Source organism: Spea bombifrons, chromosome 5 (assembly GCF_027358695.1).
Source record: "Spea bombifrons isolate aSpeBom1 chromosome 5, aSpeBom1.2.pri, whole genome shotgun sequence".
In the NCBI taxonomy this organism is placed as follows: Eukaryota; Metazoa; Chordata; class Amphibia; order Anura; family Pelobatidae; genus Spea; species Spea bombifrons.
The window spans coordinates 16,969,360-16,996,433 of record NC_071091.1 but is presented as its reverse complement, the minus strand read 5'-3'; the positions used below and the strand labels follow the sequence as shown (position 1 = coordinate 16,996,433).

Sequence of the window (27,074 nt, the reverse complement as noted above, 5' to 3'; positions counted from 1 at the left end):
TTTTTGCTATGGCTGCGGCAGAGCTCTGCTGATATAATTTTGCAAACCTATTTTATGTGTGTGTTGTATCACGTTCCCTGGCTTGATGTCTTGACCTCATTATTTTCTGGTTACATCTGCAGAACCTATTGTTTTACTTTAATTTCTGCTCAATATATTGAGCTAAATAGACATAAATAGACATATGGGTCACAGGTTTCTGTCCCCTAGGGAAAAGACAGTTGTGGACAGATTGTTTGCATAAATAATTTATCTCTAAATGGTTTACCTCATGTATTGCGGAGCCACATTTAGAATGGCCACTTTTTCTATAGTTGAAAATCTCTCTATACTCTGACTCTTCTAAAAGAGATGCACAACTAAACACAGAATTATTTAAAGAAAGGCATACCCACATTGATGCCTGCTAATAGGGATATGATTTCCTACGGTGAAACAGATTCAACCCATAGTTCTTCTTTTAAAACTTCTAAAACAAGTGGTCTTGATGGACCAGTCAAAATTATACTAAGCGTCTTTTGAGATATATATTAGTAAAATGTCATGTAAAGATTATATTATATTAACGTAGGGAGGCGCTAAATTGAGAAATTACTTTGAAGGCATTCACATATTATTCCATTACATGACAGCAAATATACAAAATAGTTATGCTTATAACACCCATATTAAGATACCGTATCATTTGGCAAAGTAACAGTTCATATCTAAATATTAGGATATACACTTTAACCAGGCATGCCAAGTCATTAAGTTAAGTATGGTCTATAGTACTGGCTATACAGGGAGCGCTTGATAAAATATTATAAACCTTGGGGAGATATGGATGGGAAATTCAACAATAAAACAATTAAGAAAATCACCTATTGTTGCCTTAATTTCATAAATTAGGCCTACAAAACATGGAGTCCAAAAACCAATAGATTATCATGACAGAAACGCAGATAGATGCATATGACAGACGCTTATTAAAGATTTTGAAATGAAAACCTTATCTTAAATAAAAAGGACTAAGCTTCTTGTTCTCCGTAAAAGGGTGGAATTTAACTCACTTAATTGTTTGGACACTGGACATGCATTTTGTTTTCTCACAATTTATTTAAACATCTCACATATACAAAATACGTACAAAATGACTCTTGACCCAATCAAGATGATGACCGAGATAAAAAGAATAGACACCCAATTTTAACCAAGAGGACAAAAATGTGGAAATTCATTTGATTTTTTTTTTTCCAGGGGCTCCATAGATGACCTGATTTAATTGAGAAACATTTTAAAAAACACACAACATAGTATGGAAAAGTTGGATTTTAATCCTTTATTAGCACCATTAGTACCTCAATTAGCACCTTTGTATAATGATTTTATTTTTGAACACCATGGTTACATGCTTGCTGGAGATGTGAAGACACTTTTTAAGTGTATGAGGTAGTTAAAACCTGCGGAAGTTGTGGTTTTAAACTTCCTCCGTAGAAGATATTCAGGCCACAAATGGTGCAAACTTTCATGTTTTTTATTTGGGCTTTTTAAAATTTTTTTTTTTTTGCAAAAGCTGACATTTTTCCACAACATGATGTTTAAATCGTAAAAGATTTCATTGTCCTCTTAGGCATGTATTTAATTGCATTGCACAATGCTCTTTTCCGTCTCATTTGCCCCTGGTTTTAAGCATGAAGATAAGTGGAAAAATGGAAGAGGTCAGCTTTCGGTATAAAAAACAAAGAAAGGGCAAAGAGAGGATAGTTCTTAAGTTAGTTTTATTGTTTTGTTGTTTTTCATTTGAAACAGACTGGGCCAAAGTCCGCACCGAACTCTTGGTCAGGGCCACCAATGTCCGAAATGGCAATGTCCAGGATGGGCAAACGTGATGGTTTGTTTGTTCTGTATTCAATGACTGTTCTTCCCCATGTACCTGTGTGTCTCTGTAATAAAAATGTATTAATTAGAAAACATATACATACATGGGTATAGAAAATTGTTTCCTTGTTAGAAAGACATAACTGGTCAAAATGTGGAGTGCAAGCATCTACTACATTTTGAAAACATATATTTGCAGAAGTCTGTTACAGTAAAAGCTGACTCTGAAGACAAAATGCCCCCAACTTTCTCTGATGGAGCCATTCAGTAATGTTCCAGTATACCAGGCAGGGTGCAAAATGACTTCCCCCAGTTTTCACTTCAATGTCTGCTCTATTTCAACAATCCCTCGAACGACTTCCCCCAATATTGTAGCATTACTTACCGTGCAGCCATCTTCAAGGACGGTGAATGTAAATCTACTGTTGCCTTCTGCCCGTAGTTCAACATCATTGGATCCCTGCAGAAGGATGGCCTTCTTGAGGTTTCCGGTTTCTCCGTCCATGTAGGCAATGCTGTTCTTGCAGTGGTAAGTAATGTTCTGAGATGCATGGTTAGCCAGCAGACGCATGAAGGCAAACTGAGTGGCCATGTCCTTGGATGTAACTCCTTCTTCGTTGTATTCGATCTAACAGAGGGAACACACAATATATTAGTTTCAAACAGCTGATCACCATCTTTTTTTTTTACAAATGGTTCTTTCATCGTTATTGGTAATGTTCACTTCTATTTAATGTCTGAAAACGTTTGCTCAACTCTGTTTTTTTTGTTTATCTCATCAAAAACTGGACACAAAGTTATGATGTTAATATATCTGTAAGAATGCAAAGTTCAATGGCAACCTTCCCTTTCTCCTTCCAACGTTATTGATCATACAGAATAAAAACCAAGTTACAAAGTATTGCTTTCATTTTTCCACTTGAACCTCCATTCGATTACAAAACAAGCTTCTAAAACTATTTGCCAGCTACTAAATAAGCATGAAATTAAGACACATTCTTCAGGATTCTTGTTTAAATATTGAAGGATTACTCACTTGGGTGCCACCGTTAATGGTTTCACCAAACCATACGTGCTTCTTGTCCTTAGTGGTCCTGGTGTACCAATTCTTGCGTGGAATGCCGTCAGGATTGGCATGGATGCATGTCTCTCCAGTGGAGAAGTCACAGAAAACTCTGATGGCATCTGATGTGCATCCTTGGTTAGGATCAACCCAGTAGAATCCTAGGAAGAAAAAATGTACCTTAAATTTCAATGTTCTTCTAATTTTATTTGTGAAGTTCACCTTATCACAAAAATACCCAACCTGAATCTCTGAAATCATATGATGAACTGAGACATAACAGTTTTTAAATATTGTCCTTTCGACCTTTGATTGAGGTCACTTTCTTATTTTTTTTTTTTAAGAGGACTGTATTTGCTGCTTCATTAACCCTTATAAATTGGCATACAACATTTTTTACATACATTCTATATATAGGGGGTTTGTCTGGCACACCAACAAATACATTTAGAGAAAACAATTAATGAGGGCAGAACTTTTTGTTGCTAGTGTGTACTTTAGAACTATCTTTTTCCAACATACCACTGGTCCAATCAGGGTGACTGAGTCTTAAGTCACGGCAGGTACGAGCTGGGTTCTTTCTTGAGCCTTCAGGGGTCAGGATTGTCTCAATCTGGTTGTTCAAAGATTTCAAAGTGGAATCAACTTCATAGTCCTTGGGTCTACGAGCAGGCTGGTCAGCTCTATAGAATTCACCACCTTCAAAGTTGGCCTCATATCCACCGCCAGAAGGTCCGGGATGTCCAGGTGGTCCAGGAGGTCCAGGAGGACCCTAAATTAATTGCAGAGAATAAAATGAAAACTTATAGAAAATGTACTTTGTAGGGCAAATTTCAACTAATAGTTTGATTCATTAAGAACAAGTTCAGTGTATTAAATCAGCACCTGTGATGTGAATGGACTTGCTCCATCATCATAACACAAAGGTTTTTAGATAAAACACAGAGCAAATAAAGCTAAAAATGCTGCTTACATGCGTTACTTTTCATTGTGACATGTGGAAATCCACATTATATTTTGAATACAATATTTAGTTATTACATCATTATTAGTGGTTCCTCCTAAATCCTATAAAGTAAGCCTACATTTTCACTTGGTACTTACAGCAGGGCCAGTGAAACCATTTGGACCGCGAGGACCAACGGGACCAATGGAACCAGGTTGTCCAACACGACCTTCTTTGCCAGGTGGACCAGAGGGACCAGATGGACCCTGAAATAATACATTTCACACAATCAAAATTAATAGGAGTAAAACTGGATCAGTAATAAATGATTTCAGTATTAAGGATTTATTAACTTGTTAAATTCACCTACCCGTGGACCAGATGGACCAACAGAACCAGCAAGACCAGTTTCTCCTGATTGACCCTAATAGATAAATAAGAAAAGTTTGCAATCAAGTCTTGATCTACAACATATATAAGACAATATCATACATCTTCTAAATATATACCTTCAGTTAGGTAACTAATAAATATTGGTGAACACATTTTCATGGGCTGCCACGTTCCTTTACAGAGCACACAGTTATGGAAACATAAAACCATATACAGACTTCTAGGTACTTGGCTCAGGAGCACCACTCAAGCATAACTCCCCATATCCAAGTTGGCAGCGGGTGAACCCTGCCTTCTTGGTTGAGGGACTCCTATTTTCCATTGCACAGATCGCAAGTATAGTATTTGAGTTCTCCGCCCAAGTTAAAGGCTGAGGAACAGGTGTTAAAAAAACATGAAGTGGTTGTGTTTCCACTGAAGTATTATCATCACTTTGGGTCATTTAGACCAACCCAGGAGAATCCAGGGATCCTCAGACTGCTCACCTGCACCCTTAGATACCCTTAGTTGTATTTGTTTCTCTAAATCAGATGACTGCAGGCCATCGTTCCTAGGCTGGTGTGTATGATATTTAGTTTATTGATGATAATAAAAGAACTGGCTTTGGGCCCTTTTTGTATGTATCAAATGTTTTGTGTTATACTTACAGCAGGGCCGGGAAGACCTTGTAAACCGTTGTGTCCTTTGCGACCATCCAAACCTCTTTGTCCCTTCTCACCGGCTTCACCCTTGTCACCACGGGCACCTTGTGGACCCTATAATGCAACAATAAAGCTTATTTAAAAATAACAAAGTGATCCTATGTCTTGCTACTTATTGTGATTTTTCTGAATTTTGGTTTATTATAAAGATAGAATTTGACGGCAGACTTTCCTGATGTACTTGATCAGTCCTTGATCTCATCTTAGATTCAGAACAGCTTTATGCCTGTTCTCATGCATGTTGAATTGCCTCACTATAATAATATTATATTATATTAACATTTACCACTTTTTCTGGGTGACTGCTCCACTAATTTACCACACTCTCAGCAAAGTAGAGCGATATAATGCAAATTAAAACGGGATTTTAAACTAAAGTCCTCTGTCAGTTTTGCATGGATGTAAACTATATTCATTAGATTTTGTGTTTATGAGAGAAAGAAAGCATACTTACAGATGGACCTCTGGCTCCAGCAGGACCAACATTTCCAGCAGAACCAGAAGGACCCTAAAATATAATAACACAAGTTATTAAATCTATATGAAAAAAACAGAAGTGACTAAAAACCTTTATCTCTTGGATGTGACAATTAAATGTAGATTTTCTTTAATGTGAAAGAATACCAAGCAATGTGAGAACAATTAACTGATCAGCAGCAAGAGACAAAAGTTACATATAGCAGCTCACATATAGTCAGTTTTAATCTTATAGGAACACATAAAAATAACAAACCTCAACTATCTGTCACTTCCCAAAACCATTAATTTTCCAGCTCAATAAACATTTGGGATGGTTTTACAGATTAACTATATGGGGTGTAACTGAAAGAAAAATGGACAAGATGGCCACTTACAGGTTCACCACGGTTTCCAGATTTGCCAGCCTGACCAACAGCACCAGCTGGACCAGGAGCGCCAGCAAGACCAGCAGGGCCACTGTTACCAGGATAACCACGTTCACCCTATAAAAAGTACCAAGAAATCTTAGTTTCATTAGCAAGACTGGAGATAAAGCATGATAGAGCATGCTAAAATATTTTTCCAATTGTTAATGTTTGCCATATCAATAACTAACCTCTAAAAATGCTTACCTTAAGACCAGGAAGACCATCACGGCCTGGAGGACCATCATTGCCAGGGTTGCCCTAAATATCATACAAAAATGTGTATAATTACTACTGAGTGCCATACTAACAGATGTTATGATGATGTAAAATTACTATCTTTACTTACATCACGGCCAGCTTCACCATGAACACCAACTGGACCAGGATTTCCTACAGGGCCAGGGGGACCACGAGGACCTGACAAACCAGCGGGACCAGAAGAACCGGGCTCACCCTAAAGAAGAACACAGTATTTTCACCCTGTTAATGTTTTATCATAACCTCACCTGGCTTCTCAAATTCTTAAAAATATTTTTTAATTGATATTTGTTTATAGAAGCTTGTATAACTTTACACCTCCTACTTTATTGGTTCCATAAATGGTACCAATGTTGACCAAAACTCCATTTACAGTGGGTCCCTACAAAATGATACACTAATGCACTACTGTGGACAATGTATCTGATAAAAATCGGAAATTTAAATCGTACCTTTTTTTATATAGGTTACTAATTTAAATATTGTAGCTAATTTACTAAGCTGTTGGTATATTCAGCTGCCAGAAGGACAGACTTTTCTTTATAAGCAATGCTCACATTGGTCATCTTGTTGGTCATTATGATGTTAAGCTAATTTTGCCAACCACTAGGAGCTAGGAAGCCATGGTTCCTAAAAACATTATTGTTGGTGCCTACATTTTATGATTTTTTTGGGGGGACATTATTATGTAGAAAATTCAACATTTGTTTAAAAAAATGTTTCTTCTGGTTTGTAAATCGAGCAAACACTTGTTTGAGTATGTACGATATTTGGTACTATATAACATTTTCAATTGTAAGAAATAAACTATTGTAATTTATACTCACGTTTGCTCCAGAACCACCAGGCAGACCACGTTCACCTCTTGTTCCAGGAAGACCAACAATACCACGTGAACCAATTACTCCAGAAGGTCCAGCAGAACCTGGAGCTCCCTAAAAGATGACAAGCAGAGAGATCATATACTGAAGCTCAACCTTTTCTGACATGGGTGGAGGAGCTAAAAAGTTGTATACATATTTCAAATTAAGAGACATTAATTGAGGTTTTTGAAAGTTGGTTACTAAACATCAAGACAGTGTTACTTACAGGAGAACCAGCTTCACCAGATGGACCTTTGTCCCCAGATAAGCCAGCTGGGCCAGCTGCACCTAGTTCACCAGGACGACCGACTGGACCACTGTCACCACGTGGGCCTCTTGGTCCATCTTTACCAGGTTGGCCTGTGGGGCCAACAGGTCCAGTTATACCCTGTTGAAAAGAATGTTAAATGTAGAAATGGCAAACTGTTTTGCAGGTAAACAGTATTACTTTTTTATCTATCCTTACCCAAAGGTCCTGTATATTTGCAGATTTATTAGTGTTGGAAAACCCAGGCCATTTTACTTTCATTTATATTATTAAAACCCTTAAAAATAAAACCCAAAGGTGATATGCAATTAAATGTGAAGGTGCATTTAATCGCAGTGCAAAATTGACAAGAACATATAATTACAAACCAACCTTCGGCTATATAGCTAACCAGCTAAATTATACAGCTAACATACACCTGGATTAGTCCATTACTCCATTACTAAAGTTTTAGTGTTATCATTTACATTGCAATCCATGGTATTGGCTACACTATGGCTGAAGGTAGACTTCACCTCGATCTACATTATCTTATGATACATTACATCGCATTTAAGATGTTTGGTTACTTCCACAATCACTTGATTTTTAATCAACAAATGAAACATTGTCATTTCATGGATTAATCATGACCTATAATGTAAAAAGCACTTACAGCAGGACCAGGAGCTCCGGGTCTTCCAGCAGCTCCAGGGAAACCAGTTGCACCCTAAAAATAGTAAGGATAAACAACAATCTTAAAGCAGGTACTAGTATTTAAAGTATATTAGGGTTCCACATAAAGGAATTGTTTAACTTACAGATGGACCAGAATCACCACGAGCACCCACGCTACCAGCTGCGCCGTTGGGACCCTATAACACAAGACGAAATTAGGATTTAGTTCTTTCTGATTGAAGATTCACATCACATCAGATTTTGCAATTGGAATGTTTTGCAGCCTTGAAATAGATTGTAACATCTCATAAAAGCATCAGCAGAGATAGATTTGCAAAATCAGATGCTATGCTAACCTATTGAGTAGAGCTGTACAATGGAAAATGTTACTTACTGCTGGGCCGGAAGAGCCTACAGCACCAACTGCACCTTGTGGACCAAGTTCTCCTTTGGGTCCTTTTGCACCTCTGTCTCCTTTAGCTCCAGCTTGCCCAGCTGCACCCTATATAAATAGCAAGAGATCAATACACGCGACTCAGGTCATCAAAACAGCTTTCTTTTTTTCTTTTACAGGTAAAAGCTACTCACAGGAGGACCACCGAAGCCAGTAGGACCAGCAGGGCCAGCCTCACCACGTTCACCCTGAGGACAGACAAAACATACATTTAATATGTAGCTTAATTTGGGTAAGAGCTCTTAACTGTCTTCTGTAAATCAGTGTGGAAGGTTACTTACAGGGGCACCGCGCTGACCAGGGGTACCAGGAGGACCAGAAGGGCCAGATTCACCCTAAAATATCATAGAGAACAATATCAATATATCTTGCAGGCTTAATAGAATTGGTGGCACAGATAAGCATTATCAGCATTTTCCATAAAACGTTATATAGTTTATAAACAACATACTTACTCTATCACCAGGACCACCAGCGGGACCAGGAGCACCAGCAGCACCAGCGGGACCCTACAGGAAAAAATAAAGATAGGAAAAACAGAATAATGTATATGTATCATAAAGCTAATGCATAAAGTTTACATTGCATTAGATAAACAGTAACCATGGCTTTGATTTACTATGTAGTACCTACAGACTTAGTAACCACATGGGTTTGTGGGAGTGGGGGTGAATTCTGTTCATTTTACTCCAGACACAACAAGCAACAGAAATAACAATGGAGGAACACATTGCACTGTGAGATAGGGACAGTATTTACATCATATGATCTTGGGGTTTACTATACTACTGAAAATATAAGAGTAATGCTTATTGAAGCTACTTATCAGTTTTGCCAGGAGATGGCCTTATGACAAGGTAGAGCAAATAAAGTGTAGAATATATGAAAGTATTTGCTAGCCTGAATTCTAAACTCTATATATACCCTAAATACTTGTATGTTATGTACTTACACGGGCACCATCTCTTCCGGGGTTACCATAATCTCCAGTGTTGCCAGCATCTCCCTGCAAAGGATTAGGAACATTGTTTAACACATTGTACAATGCTACTTAACAAAACAGAAATAGAGCCTACTATAATTACATCAAGTCAATTGGCCACATGTTTAGATCAAATATTATTTTCCTGTAACCATTTCATGTAGTTGACATACAGATAGAAATATCTCCCATGCTGGTGTATGGTTTGTATGCACACCCCTCATATCACAATTTGTGATTCAAAAATGCTCTAGATCAAGCATAAAGCGGAGGGGCAGCTATACAGTGAATGTATGCACCACGGAGCAGAATAAAAAAGGACGTGTATCTTTTGAGATATGTAAATGTTTTTAAGACATCAAACAGTAGGTACCACAAACTCATTGGTGGATAACAGGTACAAAGTAGATCCAGCTATATTACCTTTTCACCTTTAGTTCCAGGAGTACCAGCTCCACCTCTTTCTCCTGGGATTCCAGATGGGCCAGATGGGCCAAGACCACCATTTAAGCCAGCAGCACCAGGTTCTCCCTAGAAACCAGAAACAATACTTGGGTCAGTTCTGTAAGGTCATGGTTGCAACTTTCCTTGAATACCAACGTACAATACATCAAGCCTGAGTTCTGCCCTACCTTATTATGTATATTTCAAATAGAGCCTGCAGGTATACGTATTGCTTTACTGTTACTGTAAATACACCACGTGTGTAATTGTTGGAAAAAGAGGAGACTATGGCTGTGCGCATATTAAGAAAGTGTATAATCTTCAATGCAGAATGCATCTTCAAATGCAGAGACTGCATGTTTAGTGTAAATGAATGACTGCGTGAAGACATTGGTCAGATGCATACCTTGTTTCCATCAGTACCAGGAGCACCACTAGGGCCACGAGGTCCAAGAGCTCCAGCAGGGCCTACAGAACCACTCTCCCCAGGAGCACCACGTTCACCCTGTACAGTAAGAGGAAGGAGTTGGCATAATCAATACAATAATCAATGTTGAACTATCACTATTCATTGAATGGACAGTCATGCCAGTGTGATTCATTCAGCACCACAATGGAGGAGTTGGGATCAAAAAATAATTAAAAAATATATATATATATCTTCCATGATGGATGTCTACATTTGGGTCATGTGGTGCGAATAGATGTTGATGTTTATTATTTATGCACATTGAGGTTATATTATCATGAAAATTCAGTTATTTTGAAACCACCTTTGATTAAAAAAATGGCTTCTGTTTAAATGCATATCTCAGAAGAGGCTTTTTAACTCTCCATTATGCTTAAGTGACTATGGCGTTTGAGCTACATTTTCACAATAGAACATGGTCTCATGAGATCTTAACATCTTTAGACGTGTAGTAGTAGTACTTACTCTTGGACCAGCAGGGCCAGCAGCACCAAAGTCACCAGGGCTACCCTAAAATAAGAGAAATGTTCAGGATATTAAACATGTTTTAATGAAACACATTTTTCTCTGTGGTGATCATGAACCAACTGACCAATATAGTTTTCTAAACCCCGAACTAAACAAAAAAATTCCACTAAATGCAACTTTAAATCAGTTTTTGGCATGTATTTAACTTGATTTATAGATTCACGATAAGGAAGCAATCAGTATCATAGATTTTGCCAAGCAAGTCAATGAAAGTTATATTCAGACTAAAATTAAACAACTCTGAAAGTGGTGACAAGCTATATATGTAGTTAATTTGGAACATTTATGATGCCTTCTCATCCCCTTGATTACTTACTCTCTCTCCTGGTTTGCCAAGTTCTCCAGCAGGACCGCCTGGGCCTGGAAGACCCTAATGAAAGAAAAATATTTGTAACCATATAGTAAATTTTGACCTATTGTTCCAGAAGTGTTAGTAATAAAAATAATAATAATACAGCAATTTGGAATTGTAATAATTAGAAAGATACACTTACTGCAAAATACACTATGGTACTTCATAAAAATATTGGTACTATGGTACTAACCGGCTCAATGTCTGGCCAGTTAAGGAAACAATACTATTTACTACTTTTATCACATACAATTATATAATATTATCATGATGGTTTGTAGACTAAATGGTAAATGGGGTCTTTACTACACTATTAATTTAGTAACATCTGATACTTAAAAATTTGAATATTCCAATGTTGTAGTTAAACCTTTTTTGTTTTGTGATGTCCTCCTCAATACTCTACTTATTCTTAAATGTTAGGTTTCCAAATTACTCAGCACTGCTGAAATCTAATACATATTTATTACACAATAAAATGTGAATTCAGGCAGCACCCCCAATGATGGTTCTGCTTCACTGCACATTTGAACTATAGGAGACAGCTTCTCACCTGGAATCCTGGGGCACCTGAGGGACCTTGTTCACCTTTTTCTCCTTGTGCACCCTGCAGATCAAATGCAAGAAAAAATATTACAGGTCTGACCTTAAGCTCTATTAATAAAGACTACTGCCATAAACCAAATGAAAATTCCTACTTACAGTAAGACCTGGGGGACCCTGTGCGCCATTATTTCCGTCAGGTCCGGGAGCTCCCTGGTCAAAAACATCAAATAATATTGGTGTAGTAAGATGAATGGCATCTAGGATTCAATGCATATCTACCATGATCTGTACATACTTAAGAATACATATGTAAAGCGGCATTATGCAAACAAATGCCCTACTTGTTTGTTAGCTGTACATATATGAATAAGTTCTAAAGTGGTTCTAGGTCTTAAATATGTATTTGTGCACCTTATTTGTGTGTTTATTCTGCAGTTGAGAAGCTACTAACACATATCCTACAAGTAATGACTCAAAATCCATCCATATCCCACATAGACAAATCAGAAAAGGATCTGTATGTGAAATAAATGTCATTTCCATATTGGAGATGTTTGGGTACTTAGGCTCCAAAAACCTCCCATCACCTAGCTGAAGATGGTGTGTACTACATGTAATGTGATAGTGTTTTCTTTATCATATGAAAATATAATATTCAAATAGTATAAATGTATAGTGTGATAAGCTGTGTTATGAAAGTTTATTTGCTACTTACCCTGTTTCCAGAAGGACCTTGGCTTCCCTTTTCTCCGTTTTTGCCAGGCTCACCCTAAGAAATTATTTGGTAACATTAATAATACAATAAGCAGGTAGTCTACCTTCTCCGTTAAGGAAAACTTCTCAAAATATGACTTACATTAGGACCTTTGGGTCCAGGGAATCCAATGCTGCCAGGTTCTCCTCTGTTACCAGCTGGGCCAGCAGGACCATTACGTCCCTCGGGACCTGGGGGACCCTAGGAAACAAAACATTGGCCATTGAAGGTAGATCCAACACACAGATGTCACATGCGCTATCCTAAATTAGTATTTCTAATTAACCTTAACCAAAGAAATAATATTTATGGACAACCTGAACAAACAGCCATTTTTCCTATTTAGGTGCTCTGAAAGATATTAACGTTTTGATTATTAAGTCGGCTAACTCCTATTGTAATCTGTGTTCCCTAATAGGACACTTAGCCCTATCAAGTCATTGCAAAAGTTTGGCTCAGTAATTAAAGTCATTGGTTAAATTAGTAATTCATGATACTTACAGCAGGACCTTCTTTGCCAGCGGGTCCGGTGTTACCAGGGGAACCAGGAAGACCCTGTGCAAGAAAAAAAATATATCTATGACCAAGATTCATCGGAAATATATGTGTCTCTATAAATACCACGATATGAGATAAACGGAAAAATGCTACAACATTGCCATGATATTACACAGCTTATTGTATAGCCATCTTAATTAGCCTCATGGCTAATAAGGTTTCTTCTCCTTTGATATATTTTGGATATACATTATAGTGGAAGAATAAAGGTCAGTGTGATTCTGGAGTGCAAACGTAATGTAGATGTGAATAATTGTTCTTTTATGTAATAGTAAGTAGCACAGTGTTGGTTCTTAACTGAGAACAAAACTTACTCTGGCTCCAAGATGACCAGGCTCTCCAGGGCGACCAGCATCACCATTGGGACCTCTTGCACCAGGAGGACCACTAGAACCACGGTTTCCAGCAGGGCCCTAAATAAATTATTAGATAACCTGGGTTGAAGCAGAGCAGGCATGACACACACCATGAACATGGCAGTTGTTAAGGCAAACACACTTACAATTCCACCAGCTCTGCCATCAGGTCCAGGCAGACCACGGGTTCCAGGAACACCCTACAAAAATTAAAACCAGTAAATTACCAATTGTAAGTATTTTGTCATATGTAAATATCCACTACCAGTCCATGCCACCTACATTTGCCACAAATAATAAACTAGAAATAGCTAGAATATGTAAATATATACATAACAAATTTCAAAGTAAACACGTTATCATCAATTTATCCAACAATAATTTAAAAACATATAATTACTAAATCTCAAAAACTAAGTAGCAATATTTCAAACTGTAAAGCTAAGTCATCTTTCTTAAAGAGCAGAACAAAAACACTTTGAAGTTCTTTTCTCCTGTTGTTCCTCTTTTACCCGTGAAATCTAGAGCTGTCTCCCCATTAACTACATTTATTTAAACTTTACAACAGACATACTCTAATTCCAGCATTGCCAGCAGGGCCAGATGATCCAGGTTCACCATTGGGACCTCTCTTGCCTTCCTCTCCAGGGGGACCAGCAGAACCTTGGGGACCAGAAGTACCCTATGTACAAAGATAAATTGTCACACAAAGGGGAACACAAATTATTTATATATATATATATAAAAAAATTGTAAAGAAAAATACTTACAGGCTCTCCCTTTGCTCCAGTGTCTCCCTTTCCGCCAGCTACACCAGGTTCACCCTAGGCCAAGAAAATTACCATTTATAAAGCAGCCAACAGATTGATCAACTCATTTATATTTGTTACTTGACTGAATTATTGCCCTTATTTTGTAAGAAAAAAAAATGTCCCAGAGTTTACTTACAGAAAGTCCTCTGGAACCAGCAGGTCCAGCAGGACCGGGAGGGCCAGGGATACCACGTGGACCAGGAAGACCAGGAGCACCAGCTGTTCCGGGGAGACCCTGTTATGATGTAAGAACAGCAAATTAGAAAAATAAAAAAATAAAACAAAACAAGTGCTAAAAAAAGGCTTTTGCTAATGTAATACTTACAGCAGAACCTTTAGCACCATTAATGCCGTTAGCACCAGGGTTGCCCTGGAAAAATAAAGAAAATTTTATTAGCAGGGACTAAATTTTATAATATTCCTTAATTAATTACCTCTTTTATTTAGAGTATTTACTTACTGGTGGTCCAGCAGGGCCAGAAACACCTGGGGGTCCAGGTTCACCTCTTCCACCTGCAGCACCTGTGGGTCCAGAGTTACCAGCGGGTCCAATATCTCCCTGAAAAATGAAAATAATAAAAAGTTGATCTTATGTGCAATTAAAATGACCATATAACTTAATAACCTGGGAAATAAAACAATTATCTGGTCGCAATGAACAATAAACAACTTAATTTTCAGGAGATTTTGTGTTTTTGGGTAGTTAATGATAAAATAGTATTAACACATATTTCTGTGTTGAACAATTGAATTACACTTTTATTTATATCGCTATTATTTGGTTGGTAAAACTTTTTGAAAATTGCCATTTCATATCAGCTAGCAATCACAGCATTATGGCCTGTGACCGGCAACCTGTATATGATAGCTTTAAGTGACATATTAAAATCTATGGCAAAATAAACTAATTCTAGAAAAGGCCATTATTCTTGAAGAACATTTCGGTCCATGTTGCTGTTTCAGTTTTCACAAACTGCCTGAATGTAGCAAGTAGGGCGTGGAAAACAAATGCGTGTAACACTGAATTTGGTATTGGTGTGGTAATTACCTTGGGACCAGGAGCACCGGGGAGGCCAGGGGCACCAGCGGAACCAATAGGACCCTGCAACAATACATTCAGAACATGTTAAATAATGAGTTTATATTATAACAAATATACATCTACAAAAATGTGTTTTATCACAAAAAGTTGTGATACAAGAAGTCATTCCTGGAAGATCAGGCCCTAGAAGTGGAAGCCAATACTTACAGCTGGACCGGTGGGACCGGCACTGCCATCACTTCCGCGAGCACCCTAGTCAACAACAAAAAAATATGAGTCAACATCATTTTACAAAAAAGAAAATCATGAAAATAGACATGTATTTGATATTTTCTTCCATTAATTACTTTTCATTGACAATTTGTCCAAATATAAAAGCTGGTGTATGTGTAGATATGTAAAACCGTGTCTATCCTATCCACATTAATCAATCTTTAATTAGTTTTTTCTACACATATTATAATTAATCTGGTGCTTCTTGCTTGCAGGACACTTTGTCATGGCAGAAAAGGGATAGCTTAGAGATCCAATAAATAAATAGGAAGATAGTGGACAACATAGCCTTGCATTGTATTAGTTTCATGATAATGTATGCGATGTTAACAAGTTGACATTGCAGCTATTGTATGTACTTACAGAGGGGCCAGAGGGTCCAATACGTCCTCTTTCACCTGGAAGACCGCGAGCACCCTAAAGTTTCAAGAAAGGGTGCACATTAGTTATTTAATATTCACTTTGGTGTTTACATATTAAATGACATGATAATTAAATAGCAAAAATACAATTATCTTCAGAGAGATGGGAATGACTATACATTTACATGGATGGGACTGGATCTGAAGAGCTGTGTGTTTCTTACAAATGAAGTGTAGGATTGTACCCCAAAGAACAATGGAAGGTGGAAAGGGGTTGTTAAAATGATAGGGAAATTACTTTTTTTTAAGGAAGAAGAACTTTGTGATGGGATATACTTATATAAAATTCAATCAACAGCTACTTACAGCCTGACCAGGTGATCCATTTTCACCATTGGCACCATTTTCTCCCTTAATAAAAAAAGAGAATCTTTAAAATACAACATATGGCAAATTATATAAAATAACAATTTAAAGAATTGTATTTAATACTTTTATTTAAAATATAACACATACTTGCATTGTAACTGATGCTTAGAACACATTGTCTCATCTCATAATTGGCGATTTAAGTTTTTTTATCCTTTTTTTTAAATAGTTGCTCAGTTATTGCACAATGGGGGATGTAGATGTTATATTATTTCATGTGATAGTATCTACTTCCTACTTCTCACCATCACTATTTTTGTTCAGGCTAAAAGGTCTATGAAAAGATAATGGTTTCCCTCTTTAGAGAAACTTCTATTGCCCTTACATATTTCTATAAAACAGAAACAATGTGAGAGAAAAGGTTTGTAGGAGATCAAAGCTCTCTGACTTGTAAACCAATATGATGTCTCTTAATTGTATACTTATTATAACTATCAAGCAACTACCAGTCCATGTGGTCCCCTATGACGGCTCATAATGCAAACGTATAGCTTTAGATGCTATGTCTGTGTTCCAGACTGTCAACCTTTGTACAAGGCTATCACCTTCTATTGCATCACTGCTGTTATTAAAATACAGATAACCCCTAAAATTGTCTTTTTGGATTTTCTGTGGTTCTCAGTCTGCCTTCAGGGCATGTTTTAGCTGTGACCTTTAAACAAACACATTGAATTAATGATGTCTTTGAAGAAGTTCAAGATATTAGTGTTAATGCCTCTAAATGTTGTGGTCTACCTAGCATGTTAGTAGAAGCCATATATATACTGTACAAATTATGGCACATATTGCTAATTACCTTTACACCAGCAGCACCAGGGGCTCCCTTTTGTCCGTCCAAACCGTTGTGGCCCTATAAGAAAAAGAACACAATATAATAATTAAAATAATAACTTATTAAGCTGCATCCTGTTTCTGTACATCATCAATTATTGGATTATATTGCTCTATTAAATTACTCAAGATTTTAATTAAATAAGAGTATGGGAGAGAGGTGTGTTATGGGCATCACCTGTATCTGTACTATTGGTGACCAGTATCCAACAAGTATGTAATAAATAGCAAGTTATTCTGCTTGTTCACTGGATAGTTTTACTGGTATTTTAACACCTTAGAAGGAAGATGAGGCAGAGGGAATATAATAGAAACATATACATCCATAAAATTCTACAAGGCAAGTTTAAAGTAGGAAAAATGCTATGGCAAGTGGTCCAAATCTAAAATTGAAAGATGCTTTGAGTAAGTAATTTCTTGATTGAGTGGTAGATAAGAGGAATGGATTTCCAGCAGAACTGTAATGTATGGGATAGGCACAAGTCAGTTATCGTGATAAAGCCAAACGACAAGTAAGGTTTGAGGTTCTAAAGTATAGCGAAAAATGGCAGACTAGATACGCCAAATGCCTCTCATATGTCACATTTTGTACTTCTACAAGAATAGGGGTGGAGGGACTGTAGCAGCCCTACTATCTTTCACCTGATACCACAAAGCTCTAACCAGTCATGAGTAAAATGATGTTTGTTTCTATAGCGTATCATGAACGTATAGAACTCCTTAAATTAATAAAATTTTAACTCACTCTAAGTCCTTTAAATCCAGGAAGACCGGGAGTTCCGGGGAATCCACGAGCACCCTAATAAAAAATAGTAAGAGGTCAATCAACCAATATTCACAAAGATCGAAAAGATATACCATAATATCACATGCTTTATTTATTAACTACCTTTTTATAGAGTTCATGTTATTTTATAATAATACTTATGTAATTAATATGTTCTAAGAAAGGTAAAATGGGAGTACGAAACATGAAGCCGTTAGCGTCGGTCCAAAATATTTGAATCATGGAATATTGACTATGAGTGTGTTGGACACAGTTTGTCTTTATGTGAAAAAACAATGCATGTTATTAAATTTAGCAATATTTCATGTGTAATAAACATATTTAAAAAAAGAACCCATTGGCATTAAAGTGGGCAACCAGGCTTGGACCATACGTAGATGAAGTGTTCCCATACCTGAACTCCAACTGGGCCTCTTTCACCAGGTCTGCCAGGTTTTCCAGGGTGACCCTAAACAAAAAAGAAATATGGAGGTCACAAACAGTCTCAGCTATGATGTGATAGTTGAAAAAAATCTCTTTTTGTTTTGCATAAGATACTTAGAAAGGAATGTATGGATAAAAGTTATAGTTGAGTACTCTGTAAGTACTTAAGTAAGTACTCTGAGCACTGAATAGTCCTTAATTTGCAGATACGCTTTATTTGGCTAATTGCCAGGATTGGTTGGGCACCATTAATGCCCCACATCACCAATGCCCCACCACAAAAACACATCCTAAGCTTTACTATTTACTTTCTTCTAAGCTAAAACCCCTGTATTGCAAGCTTGTATTATACTTACATCTTCACCAGGTTTTCCAGGTGCACCAGATGGACCTCTGGAACCGACTGGACCCTAAAATTAGATAAGGTAATACAAATCAAATGCTGAGTTTTGGGTTTTGTTAAGAATAATGTGCCATGCTCATTTAGCTGGGGTAGACTTACTGTTTGACCAGGTTCACCAGGTTCGCCTGCAAGTCCTTGGAAACCTTGAGGGCCCTGAAAAAGGTAATACATGAAATGTAATGGTTCTTCATAGCGTATCAATTCCATTTTTGTCCAACCCTTTTAATGTATGTATTGTGAGAAGTGCTGTATAAATTGTTGGCTTATCTCATGTTAATCCCTTTGGGTGCCTCTACTAAGGCTGACTCTTGGTTTGGGCACTTTCAAGGAGTTCATCCTTGATTTTCTCCATATCTACCTGAAATTTTTACAAAATCTACTTGATTCTATGTATTAGGTATTTGAAAAGATTCCAAGAGTTTGTTTCAGATAATAACCATTAAAAAATGGGTAGTTGAGGTAAATAAATATTGAATTTGGGAACCCTAGACAAATGACATATGAACTATACTCACAGGGGAGCCGGATGGTCCGGGTGGTCCTCTTGGTCCCATTATTCCCTGTAAAAAATACATTAATAATCAACACCACAATAAACACAAACACAACTCTAAAAAATAACTGGCATACCCTAGATGCAGCAAATGCTAATATTCATCCTTTACATTTATGATAATGTGACACCATAATGTCCACCATGATGTCACCCATCAGAAATCACATCACTCTACAAATCTATAGAACCAATGCACTAAAGTGTGACTAATGTTAGAATTAAAGTATACTTTCATACACAATAATACATGTGAAGAAAATTGTTGGACTGCAGTGCCCAGCTAGGCTATTTCTAGGAGGTTTACAGTATGATAGTTGGAAAACCGATGTGGACCGGTTCTTTATTTAAATGACAATTACTGAAATAAATGATATACCTTGATTCGGATATTCTATTTCTAAGGATGATGAGGTTTACCTACAATTAAAACCCTGTCAGAGGAAACGTATGTTTTTTTTAACCATATGTAAGAAATGTACGCACTTGTGGTCCTAAATCACCGCCGCCTGCTTTGGATGGGTCATATTGAGCAGCAAAGTTCTGAAAAAAGAATAAGGTATTACAGTCTTGGTTATGGATTAGTAGCCAGTGTATAACTTCTATGACATAATAATTTTTAAGACGGACCCTAATGTTTTACACTATATAGTCTTAGTATGAATCTTTAATCAAGGTTTACATCATAGTACTCTGTGGCAGGCATTCTAGAATATGCTTCTGAAACATCAGATAATTGCACACGCCTTACCATGGACACTAGTGTCCTTGTACGGAAACTTTCCCAGCCCCTGGTGCCAGTGTTACCAAACCAATGGCCACCATGACCCCCAAGATCCTCATTAAAGCAGTCCACGGTGCCATAGTTTGGTCAGTGTCATCCTAATAACAATATATATAGGGGGTTTATTATTCTGGTTAAAGAGGCAAAGTGGAGCAATTCCTAGAGCACTGCTTCGACTGCTATGGGTATTACACCATTGTTGCCAGCCTGCACCAGAATTGATCCTTGTAAATAACAGTACAGACGGTGGTTAAGATCCTTATTATAGAAAAAGAAAAAAACAACACTTAAATGCTGTACTTCAGATTTAGGATTTACACAGTTATATCGCACTGCAGCTTTATTAGAGTATCCTCCAACTACTAGAAATTATTATGTGCTTACTCCGCCAAGGCCGGGAGGCCCAGGTGGGCCTGGTAATCCTGGAGGTCCATCCTCACCGTCTCTGCCTGGGATACCGGGAGGGCCCTACAAATATAAAAGAAATATATATATATATAACAGGTCATACAGGCATATATCTGCCTCACAGTTATAAAAACGAGATGAATGGGTCACTGGTGTTCCATAGCAGGGTGCAGTGAGCCCTGGCTTAATAAGTGTCATGAATTAGAGACTTTCACAAGTTTTTATTGCATTGAAGACATGAAAAATGGCATATCTTGCTTATTGACCTGAATAGTCAGATGTAAAGTAGATTGAGTTAATATGCATGTTGGAATGAAATCCTGGTTTTAAATCCGAGCTCAAAAAAAGACCATGGATTCACGAGCAGTCTATTGTCTGTAGGAAATATGACACCATGTTTCCCAGGAATGTACAGGGAAGGGTCTATGGGTCCCGCTATACATGAAGTTCATACAGGATACATAGGTATATATACAATACTATATATATATATATATATATATATATATATATATGTGTGTGTGTGTGTGTGTGTGTGCTCCATTTATTTTTCTTGGGAAAGAAGCTGATATGTTTGCATATCTTAATAGCAATTCCTGCACAAATTAATTGTTGTTTATATATAGGATCCAAGAAATATATTTTTGGCCTCCAATCCCTAACTCAAACAGAATAAGAAATGTGTATGTTTTTTATTTGAACAGTAAAAAAAACAATTTAATAGAAAGCTTAGTTTATTAAAAGGGACCTGCAGCAGTTAAGGCTCTCAGTGTTATTTTCATAAAAGTGTAAAAAAAAGAAAAAATAACTAATAATAACAATATTATATTATAAATAACAATATTATAAAACAAAATGTGTTATAATAGAAAGGAAAGATGAATGCAGAAGAACAATTAGATTAGCAGGTGCTGAATGTATTACTTGTAGAGGAATGAGAGCTGTATGATTCCTTACCCTTTCTCCCTGTGGGCCTTTGTCTCCTCTTGGCCCCTGTTGGAATAGACATGCTCAGTATAGCTCTATTATTCATCATGGAAAATGCACATTATAGTTATAACGGTAGCAATCACTCCAGTCTGCTCTAAGAATGCCGACTATAAATCAGATATCAATTAATATAGTGAAATACAATACAATCGTTAGACCTCATATCAGGATTTGATCCATAAAACTTTCTGCTAAATAGAAGCACTTGAGGAAAAGTATATTGTGCTACAGCCTTGTACAATAAATGCAGAAGTAACCCAATCTACGCTTACGGGAACCCTATAAACCTCTGGCATTTAAAGAGTTACTACACTTTTGGTTTATACCGCTTTGTTGGACGTGGGGTCTGGAAACTTTTTTGACAGAACCCCTTTGAAATTGAACCTACTAAATGAGCTGGCATCGTACGAAGACATGCCACGGAAGGTGGTAGTCGGCGAAAGGCAACCTTTGGCGTTTCTGCAGCTATAGAAACATCTCCCACTATGTCCAGCCAGGTGTCTGCAACTTTTTAAGTGCCTTTGTTGTCTGTTTATGCTTATAATGTCTTGTAAATATTTGGAATTACAAATGCAGTCAGAGTGGGATTCTGGCACCTCAGCATTGTAGATGCATGAGAATGATGGGATTTAGCACCATCGATGACTAAAATGCCACAAAAGAAATGACTCTAAGATAAAGTATAGCTCAGAAATCCCTCCATCTGTCTTCAAGGGACTGTACTTGGTTTGTACCCCAACAGTAACTGGACTGACAGATAAGAACTGACCATCAGTGGATGGTAATGGTAAAAGCAAATTAAAAAAGTGACAAGTAAAAATGAATACTTTCACATTTTCAAATATGTTTTATTATAGCATATGCATATATTTTATAATATACATTTATATATAATAGTGTCACCTGTACATTTAATGAAAACCATCAGGCTAATTCTCATAACAGAGTTCTGGTTTGTAGATTGGAAAATGTATGAAATGTATCAAACTATCTACATTCTTTATTCTTCCAAACACAAATCCTTCAATACATGTCATATCTCATCGTGTAACCTTCTGCTGTACCAAAGCCTCATAATCACTCATACAGTAATATGAAGACTGAAAAAATGCTTACCCTTCGAGCCTAGACAACAGAAAAAAAAGAAAAGAAAAAAAGAAAACTAAATTAATGAAAAAAACATTGCAAGTGCCACCGGTGATATTTTGTTGATATGACATGATCTAGCAATTTCATAACTTCTACAATATAATGCATTCTCCCATGGGAATCACAACTAAAATATAATATATAGTAACCACATTTGTGCAATAATTCCAATGTGAAAAGCAGAAAAGCACTGCAAGAAAAATATATAATCAAAATAAGTTTATGATGATTGAGGTATCTTCAGTTCCAGATGTTAAATCCAAGGGAGCAAAGCAGAATTTGTATCCACACCTGATTTTATCCATGATTTTGTAGTAGATCACAAGAATCCTAAATTCCCTCGGTTTCCAAAGGTGCAAATTGTTTTTCAGCTGGGTTTCCAGTTTTCCCATCTGAAATTTTTGAATGGGCCATGTTGCCCCCTATATTAGGGAAGCCCCTGTAAAGCCAACCCATACAGGAAGCCTGGGTGGGTTCATGCAATAAGTGGCTAGTCCACCTAGTGCACCAATGGAACAGGTTCTTACGCTAAATAAATATACAAAGGCAGGAGTTGGAAAAATCAGGAGAAAGAGAGAAAATGATATGTAAATAAATATACTGACCTCATTTACAACTGTACAGCAGTAATATGGAAAGAGAAAAAAAATAGAAAGAAACAGCAGGTTAGAATAAAAACCTCATAAAAACACACAATTCTTTTTTTTTAATCCTCTAGACCCCATACATGGAAATTTAAAATTGTCCACATCATCATAAACTGTATCTACAGATATATGTGATATTGTTGGTTCAAACTCCTGTGATATAGGGTGCCAAAATGAATCTTGTAATAATTGTTTTTAACTCTTTGAGTACCCATGATTCTGTGCTAGATTCATGGTACTGGTAGTTTTGGGTTAACAGTTGGACGTTTGTTTTTTGCTTAATTGTAAACAACTGAACTTGAATTTAATAAGCTATTTTCAATGTTTATACCAATTGTATAACTAAAAATAGAAAAAATGCTGGATTTCACTAATGCAACATTATAGAATAAAGCTATATATAAAGTATATGTTGTTATATATAAGAGCCAGCAGAGGGGGCCATGATTGATTAAGTCCTGGCTGCTCACTGCATTCTTTCGTGAGCCAGTCTGCACAGCTGGAGCCAGCTGTGACATGAAACAGATTGTAGTTGACCCTTGCACTGCCAGAGTGCATATTAAGCTGTTGCTTTCTTAGCTATATGCACAATAGGTTAAATGTAGTTTTAAAAAATCTACTCATAACAAGAGAAAGCTTGTGGTATGGCATTTCTACAAAATATGTGGGTTATACTGAATATATGTTATTAACCCCTGAGAAATATTCAATGTTCAAGGATGGACAACCTGTGACCCTATGTGTGTCCCACAACAACCATCCACATTAGGCAACGCCCATTGGCTGTTGTTAAATTGCAATACCCATTATTTAAATTTTCCTAGGAGTTTGGCTAAGGCTGATGCGAGTTAAAGTACATCAACAGGGAGTGTCCATGCTTTATGGAAAGTGGTAGTGGTAATTTCCTTTCAAGGAGTGAGGTCATGTCTAGTTACTGTGTATCCATTAAGTGCACTAAGAATGTGTAGTTACCCCTCCTCATGGAAAAACATGAGCAGGGGGATTATCAAATACATGTTCCAACAGGCAGCAGGTATTTGCTATTGTGGAGTTACTACCGGTAGTTATTTCTTATTGCAATCTTATTGCAGTTGAAAAAGAGTTTCTAGATTTGAAATGAATAGAAATATTAATAAAAAGGGATGTAATACTTGGACTCAGAATGGAAGAAATCTCCCAAAAAATATCCAGCTGCTTAGATAGGAAACTAATTCCCAGCTCCTGCTTGGAGATACTAGCAAGTTCTGTAGATCTGCGCTATCTGTAGTAACAGGCAGCTGCCACTAGATGGCGAGCGAAGAGTAACTTTAAGCAGCAGACAATGAAGTACAACGCCCAAGACTCCCAGATGTGCCAAGTACCAAAACTTTTGTTTTCAGCATCTTCAAACTTACTTCCATAAAACCTCCAAATATATACTAGAATTATTCTCTTTTTTACTAATTTGAATAGCATAAACTAAGTGAGACATTAAATTGACTTAACTGAGCATATTCTTGGGACTCTAGTTGTATTAACTAAATGCAGAAAACATCTGCTTATTATTACCAAGTCAAAAACCCTCTTATGCTGTAAAGTAATCAGAATTATTTAAGTATGGGGGATACCTAGCACCAAATCTAATAGCATCTTCCCCCACATTGCCATGCACTGTCCCTGAAAGAATAGAAAGCTAAAATCACTTACATTGACATGTTGCTAGGTATGAAGTTACTGCGAGCAGCAACACAGTCCGTGTGTCCACAAAGCTGAGCATGTCTATTGTCTAGACATGCAGACTCCTTGTGAGTATATGCCGGTGGTTATTACTTATGCTTTGCTGTCATGCAGTCTTGTAGAGTAACTCCAAACTTAGCAGAAACCTGCAGCCTTGATGCTAACAATAAAGCCAGGTCCGTCCCATTTATATGGCAGGAGGTTCCCTCTGTATAGTTTCATCAGGAACCTCCAAACCAATGAAAGGGGAGGAAAAACTACACCCAGCCCCCCCCCCTTTTCAAGTCTGCCTGAAGCTTGGACCTTATCTATCCCAAGCCTTCCCCATAACTTTTGGCAACAAAAGACATATGATGACGAAGGCAGTGTTGTTAAATTAGTACCATTCTTTTTGAGGACGTGGACATTCTTTAAAGCAGAGTCTGATTTTTTTTTATTTGAAGGCTGGGTCTTCTTCACAGCTGAAGACCTGCTGATGTGTCTCCTGGTGGCAGTCAGGTGGTGCAGGGCACAAAGCAGGAGCTGTCCAACAAATGGGTACTGTATGCCAGCCCCAGCCCTTATAAATCAGCATATCTGCCAGGTGACCACACACCTGACTTCAAGCAGCCAGATTATAACTTCAGCATCTTTTCTATTGCAATCTGTAGATGAATTGCATGCCAGGTAACCGCATCCCTGACTTCCATACATTGGCTGATCATTACCACATTTTTTATACTGGAATCTGCCACATAGCCAGCAGATTATTTCTTTTTCACCAGTTTAAAAGTTTTTTTATATACTGACGGAAGACTAACTAGCAACAATTTCTTTAAACCAGCCACTTTCTCACAATTTTTTACCCATTTTAGTGAAGCCGAATGTCCACGTAAACTGAGAGGGATAAGGGCTTGAGTTCAAAGCTGTCAGCTGTTATATGTCACATCAATGATGTGTGAGTTCAATTAACTCTTTGCTTGCCTCCGAGAAAAGTCTGTTAATACCCTTTGAACGTTTTAAAGATGGTGTTTGGAATTTCTCTATTTTCTAGTTCGCTCCAAATCATCCTTACAGATTTTTTTTTCTCTTAAAATCTGATTAGATGCTAATATTAGTTCTATAGGTTTGGGTCTTGCCAATCACCTATCAGGATATTATTATTATTATTTATTGTTTTATATAGCACCGTCATATTCCGCAGTGCTTTATTATAAGTGAACTTGACACAGATTAACAAAGTTTTGTTTCAAAACCAAACTAAATGTGTAAATAAGTATGGACGTGTAACACTGCAATACAAAATAAACGCAGCAATGAAATAAACAAGAAGCCAATAAGAATGATTAAGTATGATTAATTAAACAACGTGACCAGTGTCTCCTCCAAGTGCAAGTTTCATTACATGTAGTTCGGAATACCAGGGATTTGGTTTATAAAAGAAGCAGCGTAACTGAGTCTGATTCCTTTATATGAACTGCAGAGGGAGGGGAGAGATGACCATGTAGTTGATAGATGAAGAATCCCCCCTTCCAGCTATAGCATTTTTTTCTATGGTTAGAAATTCTTAGCAGACAGACAGACCTGCCGCAACTCGTCCCATCCTTCACTCTGTAGAAGCCATGAACTCGGAGACGTGGCTTCTCAACACAATTCTACGTAGCAAGTGGAGAATAGCCAAAAAGAATTGAAAAAAATAGTCAAAAATAATCGATATAAAAAATACAGCAAATGTCTTATTAACAGTAGTTTACAAATTATACATTAATCCTTCAACTAAAAAAATATTTTAATTCCTTTGGCGGCACCATTTTAGCAGAGTTAGGGTTACTGTACTTTTTCCACTGTAAAACCGTATTTATGTTTAGTGATCGAATAAGCATTTGATTTTTGATGTAGAATAAAAAACATCAATAGACGAAATGGATACAGCTATGTGTGGATTATTCCCTTGGAGGTGCCACAGTCGGCCCGGGACAGGCTAATGAGGTCCCCACTCGGAACAGACCAAGAATGTTTATAGGGTTAATAATAATACTGCTCCAGTTGAATGGATACTGAGACGTCAGTGTTGAAATATGAACATATTACATACAGACTTGCACGCACTGGTTATCCAGCTGGTGTGGTCCTCAACTCCCATCATC

At 37.1% G+C, this 27,074-nt stretch overlaps 1 protein-coding gene across 1 annotated transcript; it reads right to left on the bottom strand.

Annotated features, from left to right (window-relative positions):
• Positions 1-1,306: 1,306 nt before the first annotated feature.
• Positions 1,307-25,123, bottom strand: COL1A2 (collagen type I alpha 2 chain). The gene is made up of 50 exons (XM_053466433.1): positions 24,919-25,123; positions 21,404-21,456; positions 20,423-20,506; positions 19,741-19,797; positions 19,217-19,261; positions 18,801-18,854; positions 18,655-18,708; positions 18,270-18,323; positions 17,834-17,887; positions 17,054-17,107; positions 16,195-16,239; positions 15,830-15,883; positions 15,401-15,445; positions 15,200-15,253; positions 14,612-14,710; positions 14,477-14,521; positions 14,288-14,386; positions 14,110-14,163; positions 13,914-14,021; positions 13,486-13,539; positions 13,298-13,396; positions 12,927-12,980; positions 12,528-12,626; positions 12,387-12,440; positions 11,828-11,881; positions 11,679-11,732; positions 11,090-11,143; positions 10,711-10,755; positions 10,183-10,281; positions 9,756-9,863; positions 9,303-9,356; positions 8,806-8,859; positions 8,632-8,685; positions 8,485-8,538; positions 8,291-8,398; positions 8,040-8,093; positions 7,895-7,948; positions 7,198-7,359; positions 6,936-7,043; positions 6,197-6,304; positions 6,055-6,108; positions 5,818-5,925; positions 5,418-5,471; positions 4,910-5,017; positions 4,240-4,293; positions 4,028-4,135; positions 3,446-3,695; positions 2,897-3,084; positions 2,246-2,488; positions 1,307-1,925 (listed from the first exon to the last, which is right to left on the bottom strand). Exons 1-50 carry the CDS (start codon positions 24,986-24,988, stop codon positions 1,779-1,781), a joined length of 4,080 nt encoding a protein of 1,359 aa, XP_053322408.1. The 5' UTR covers positions 24,989-25,123; the 3' UTR covers positions 1,307-1,778.
• Between the last annotated feature and the right edge of the window lie 1,951 nt (positions 25,124-27,074).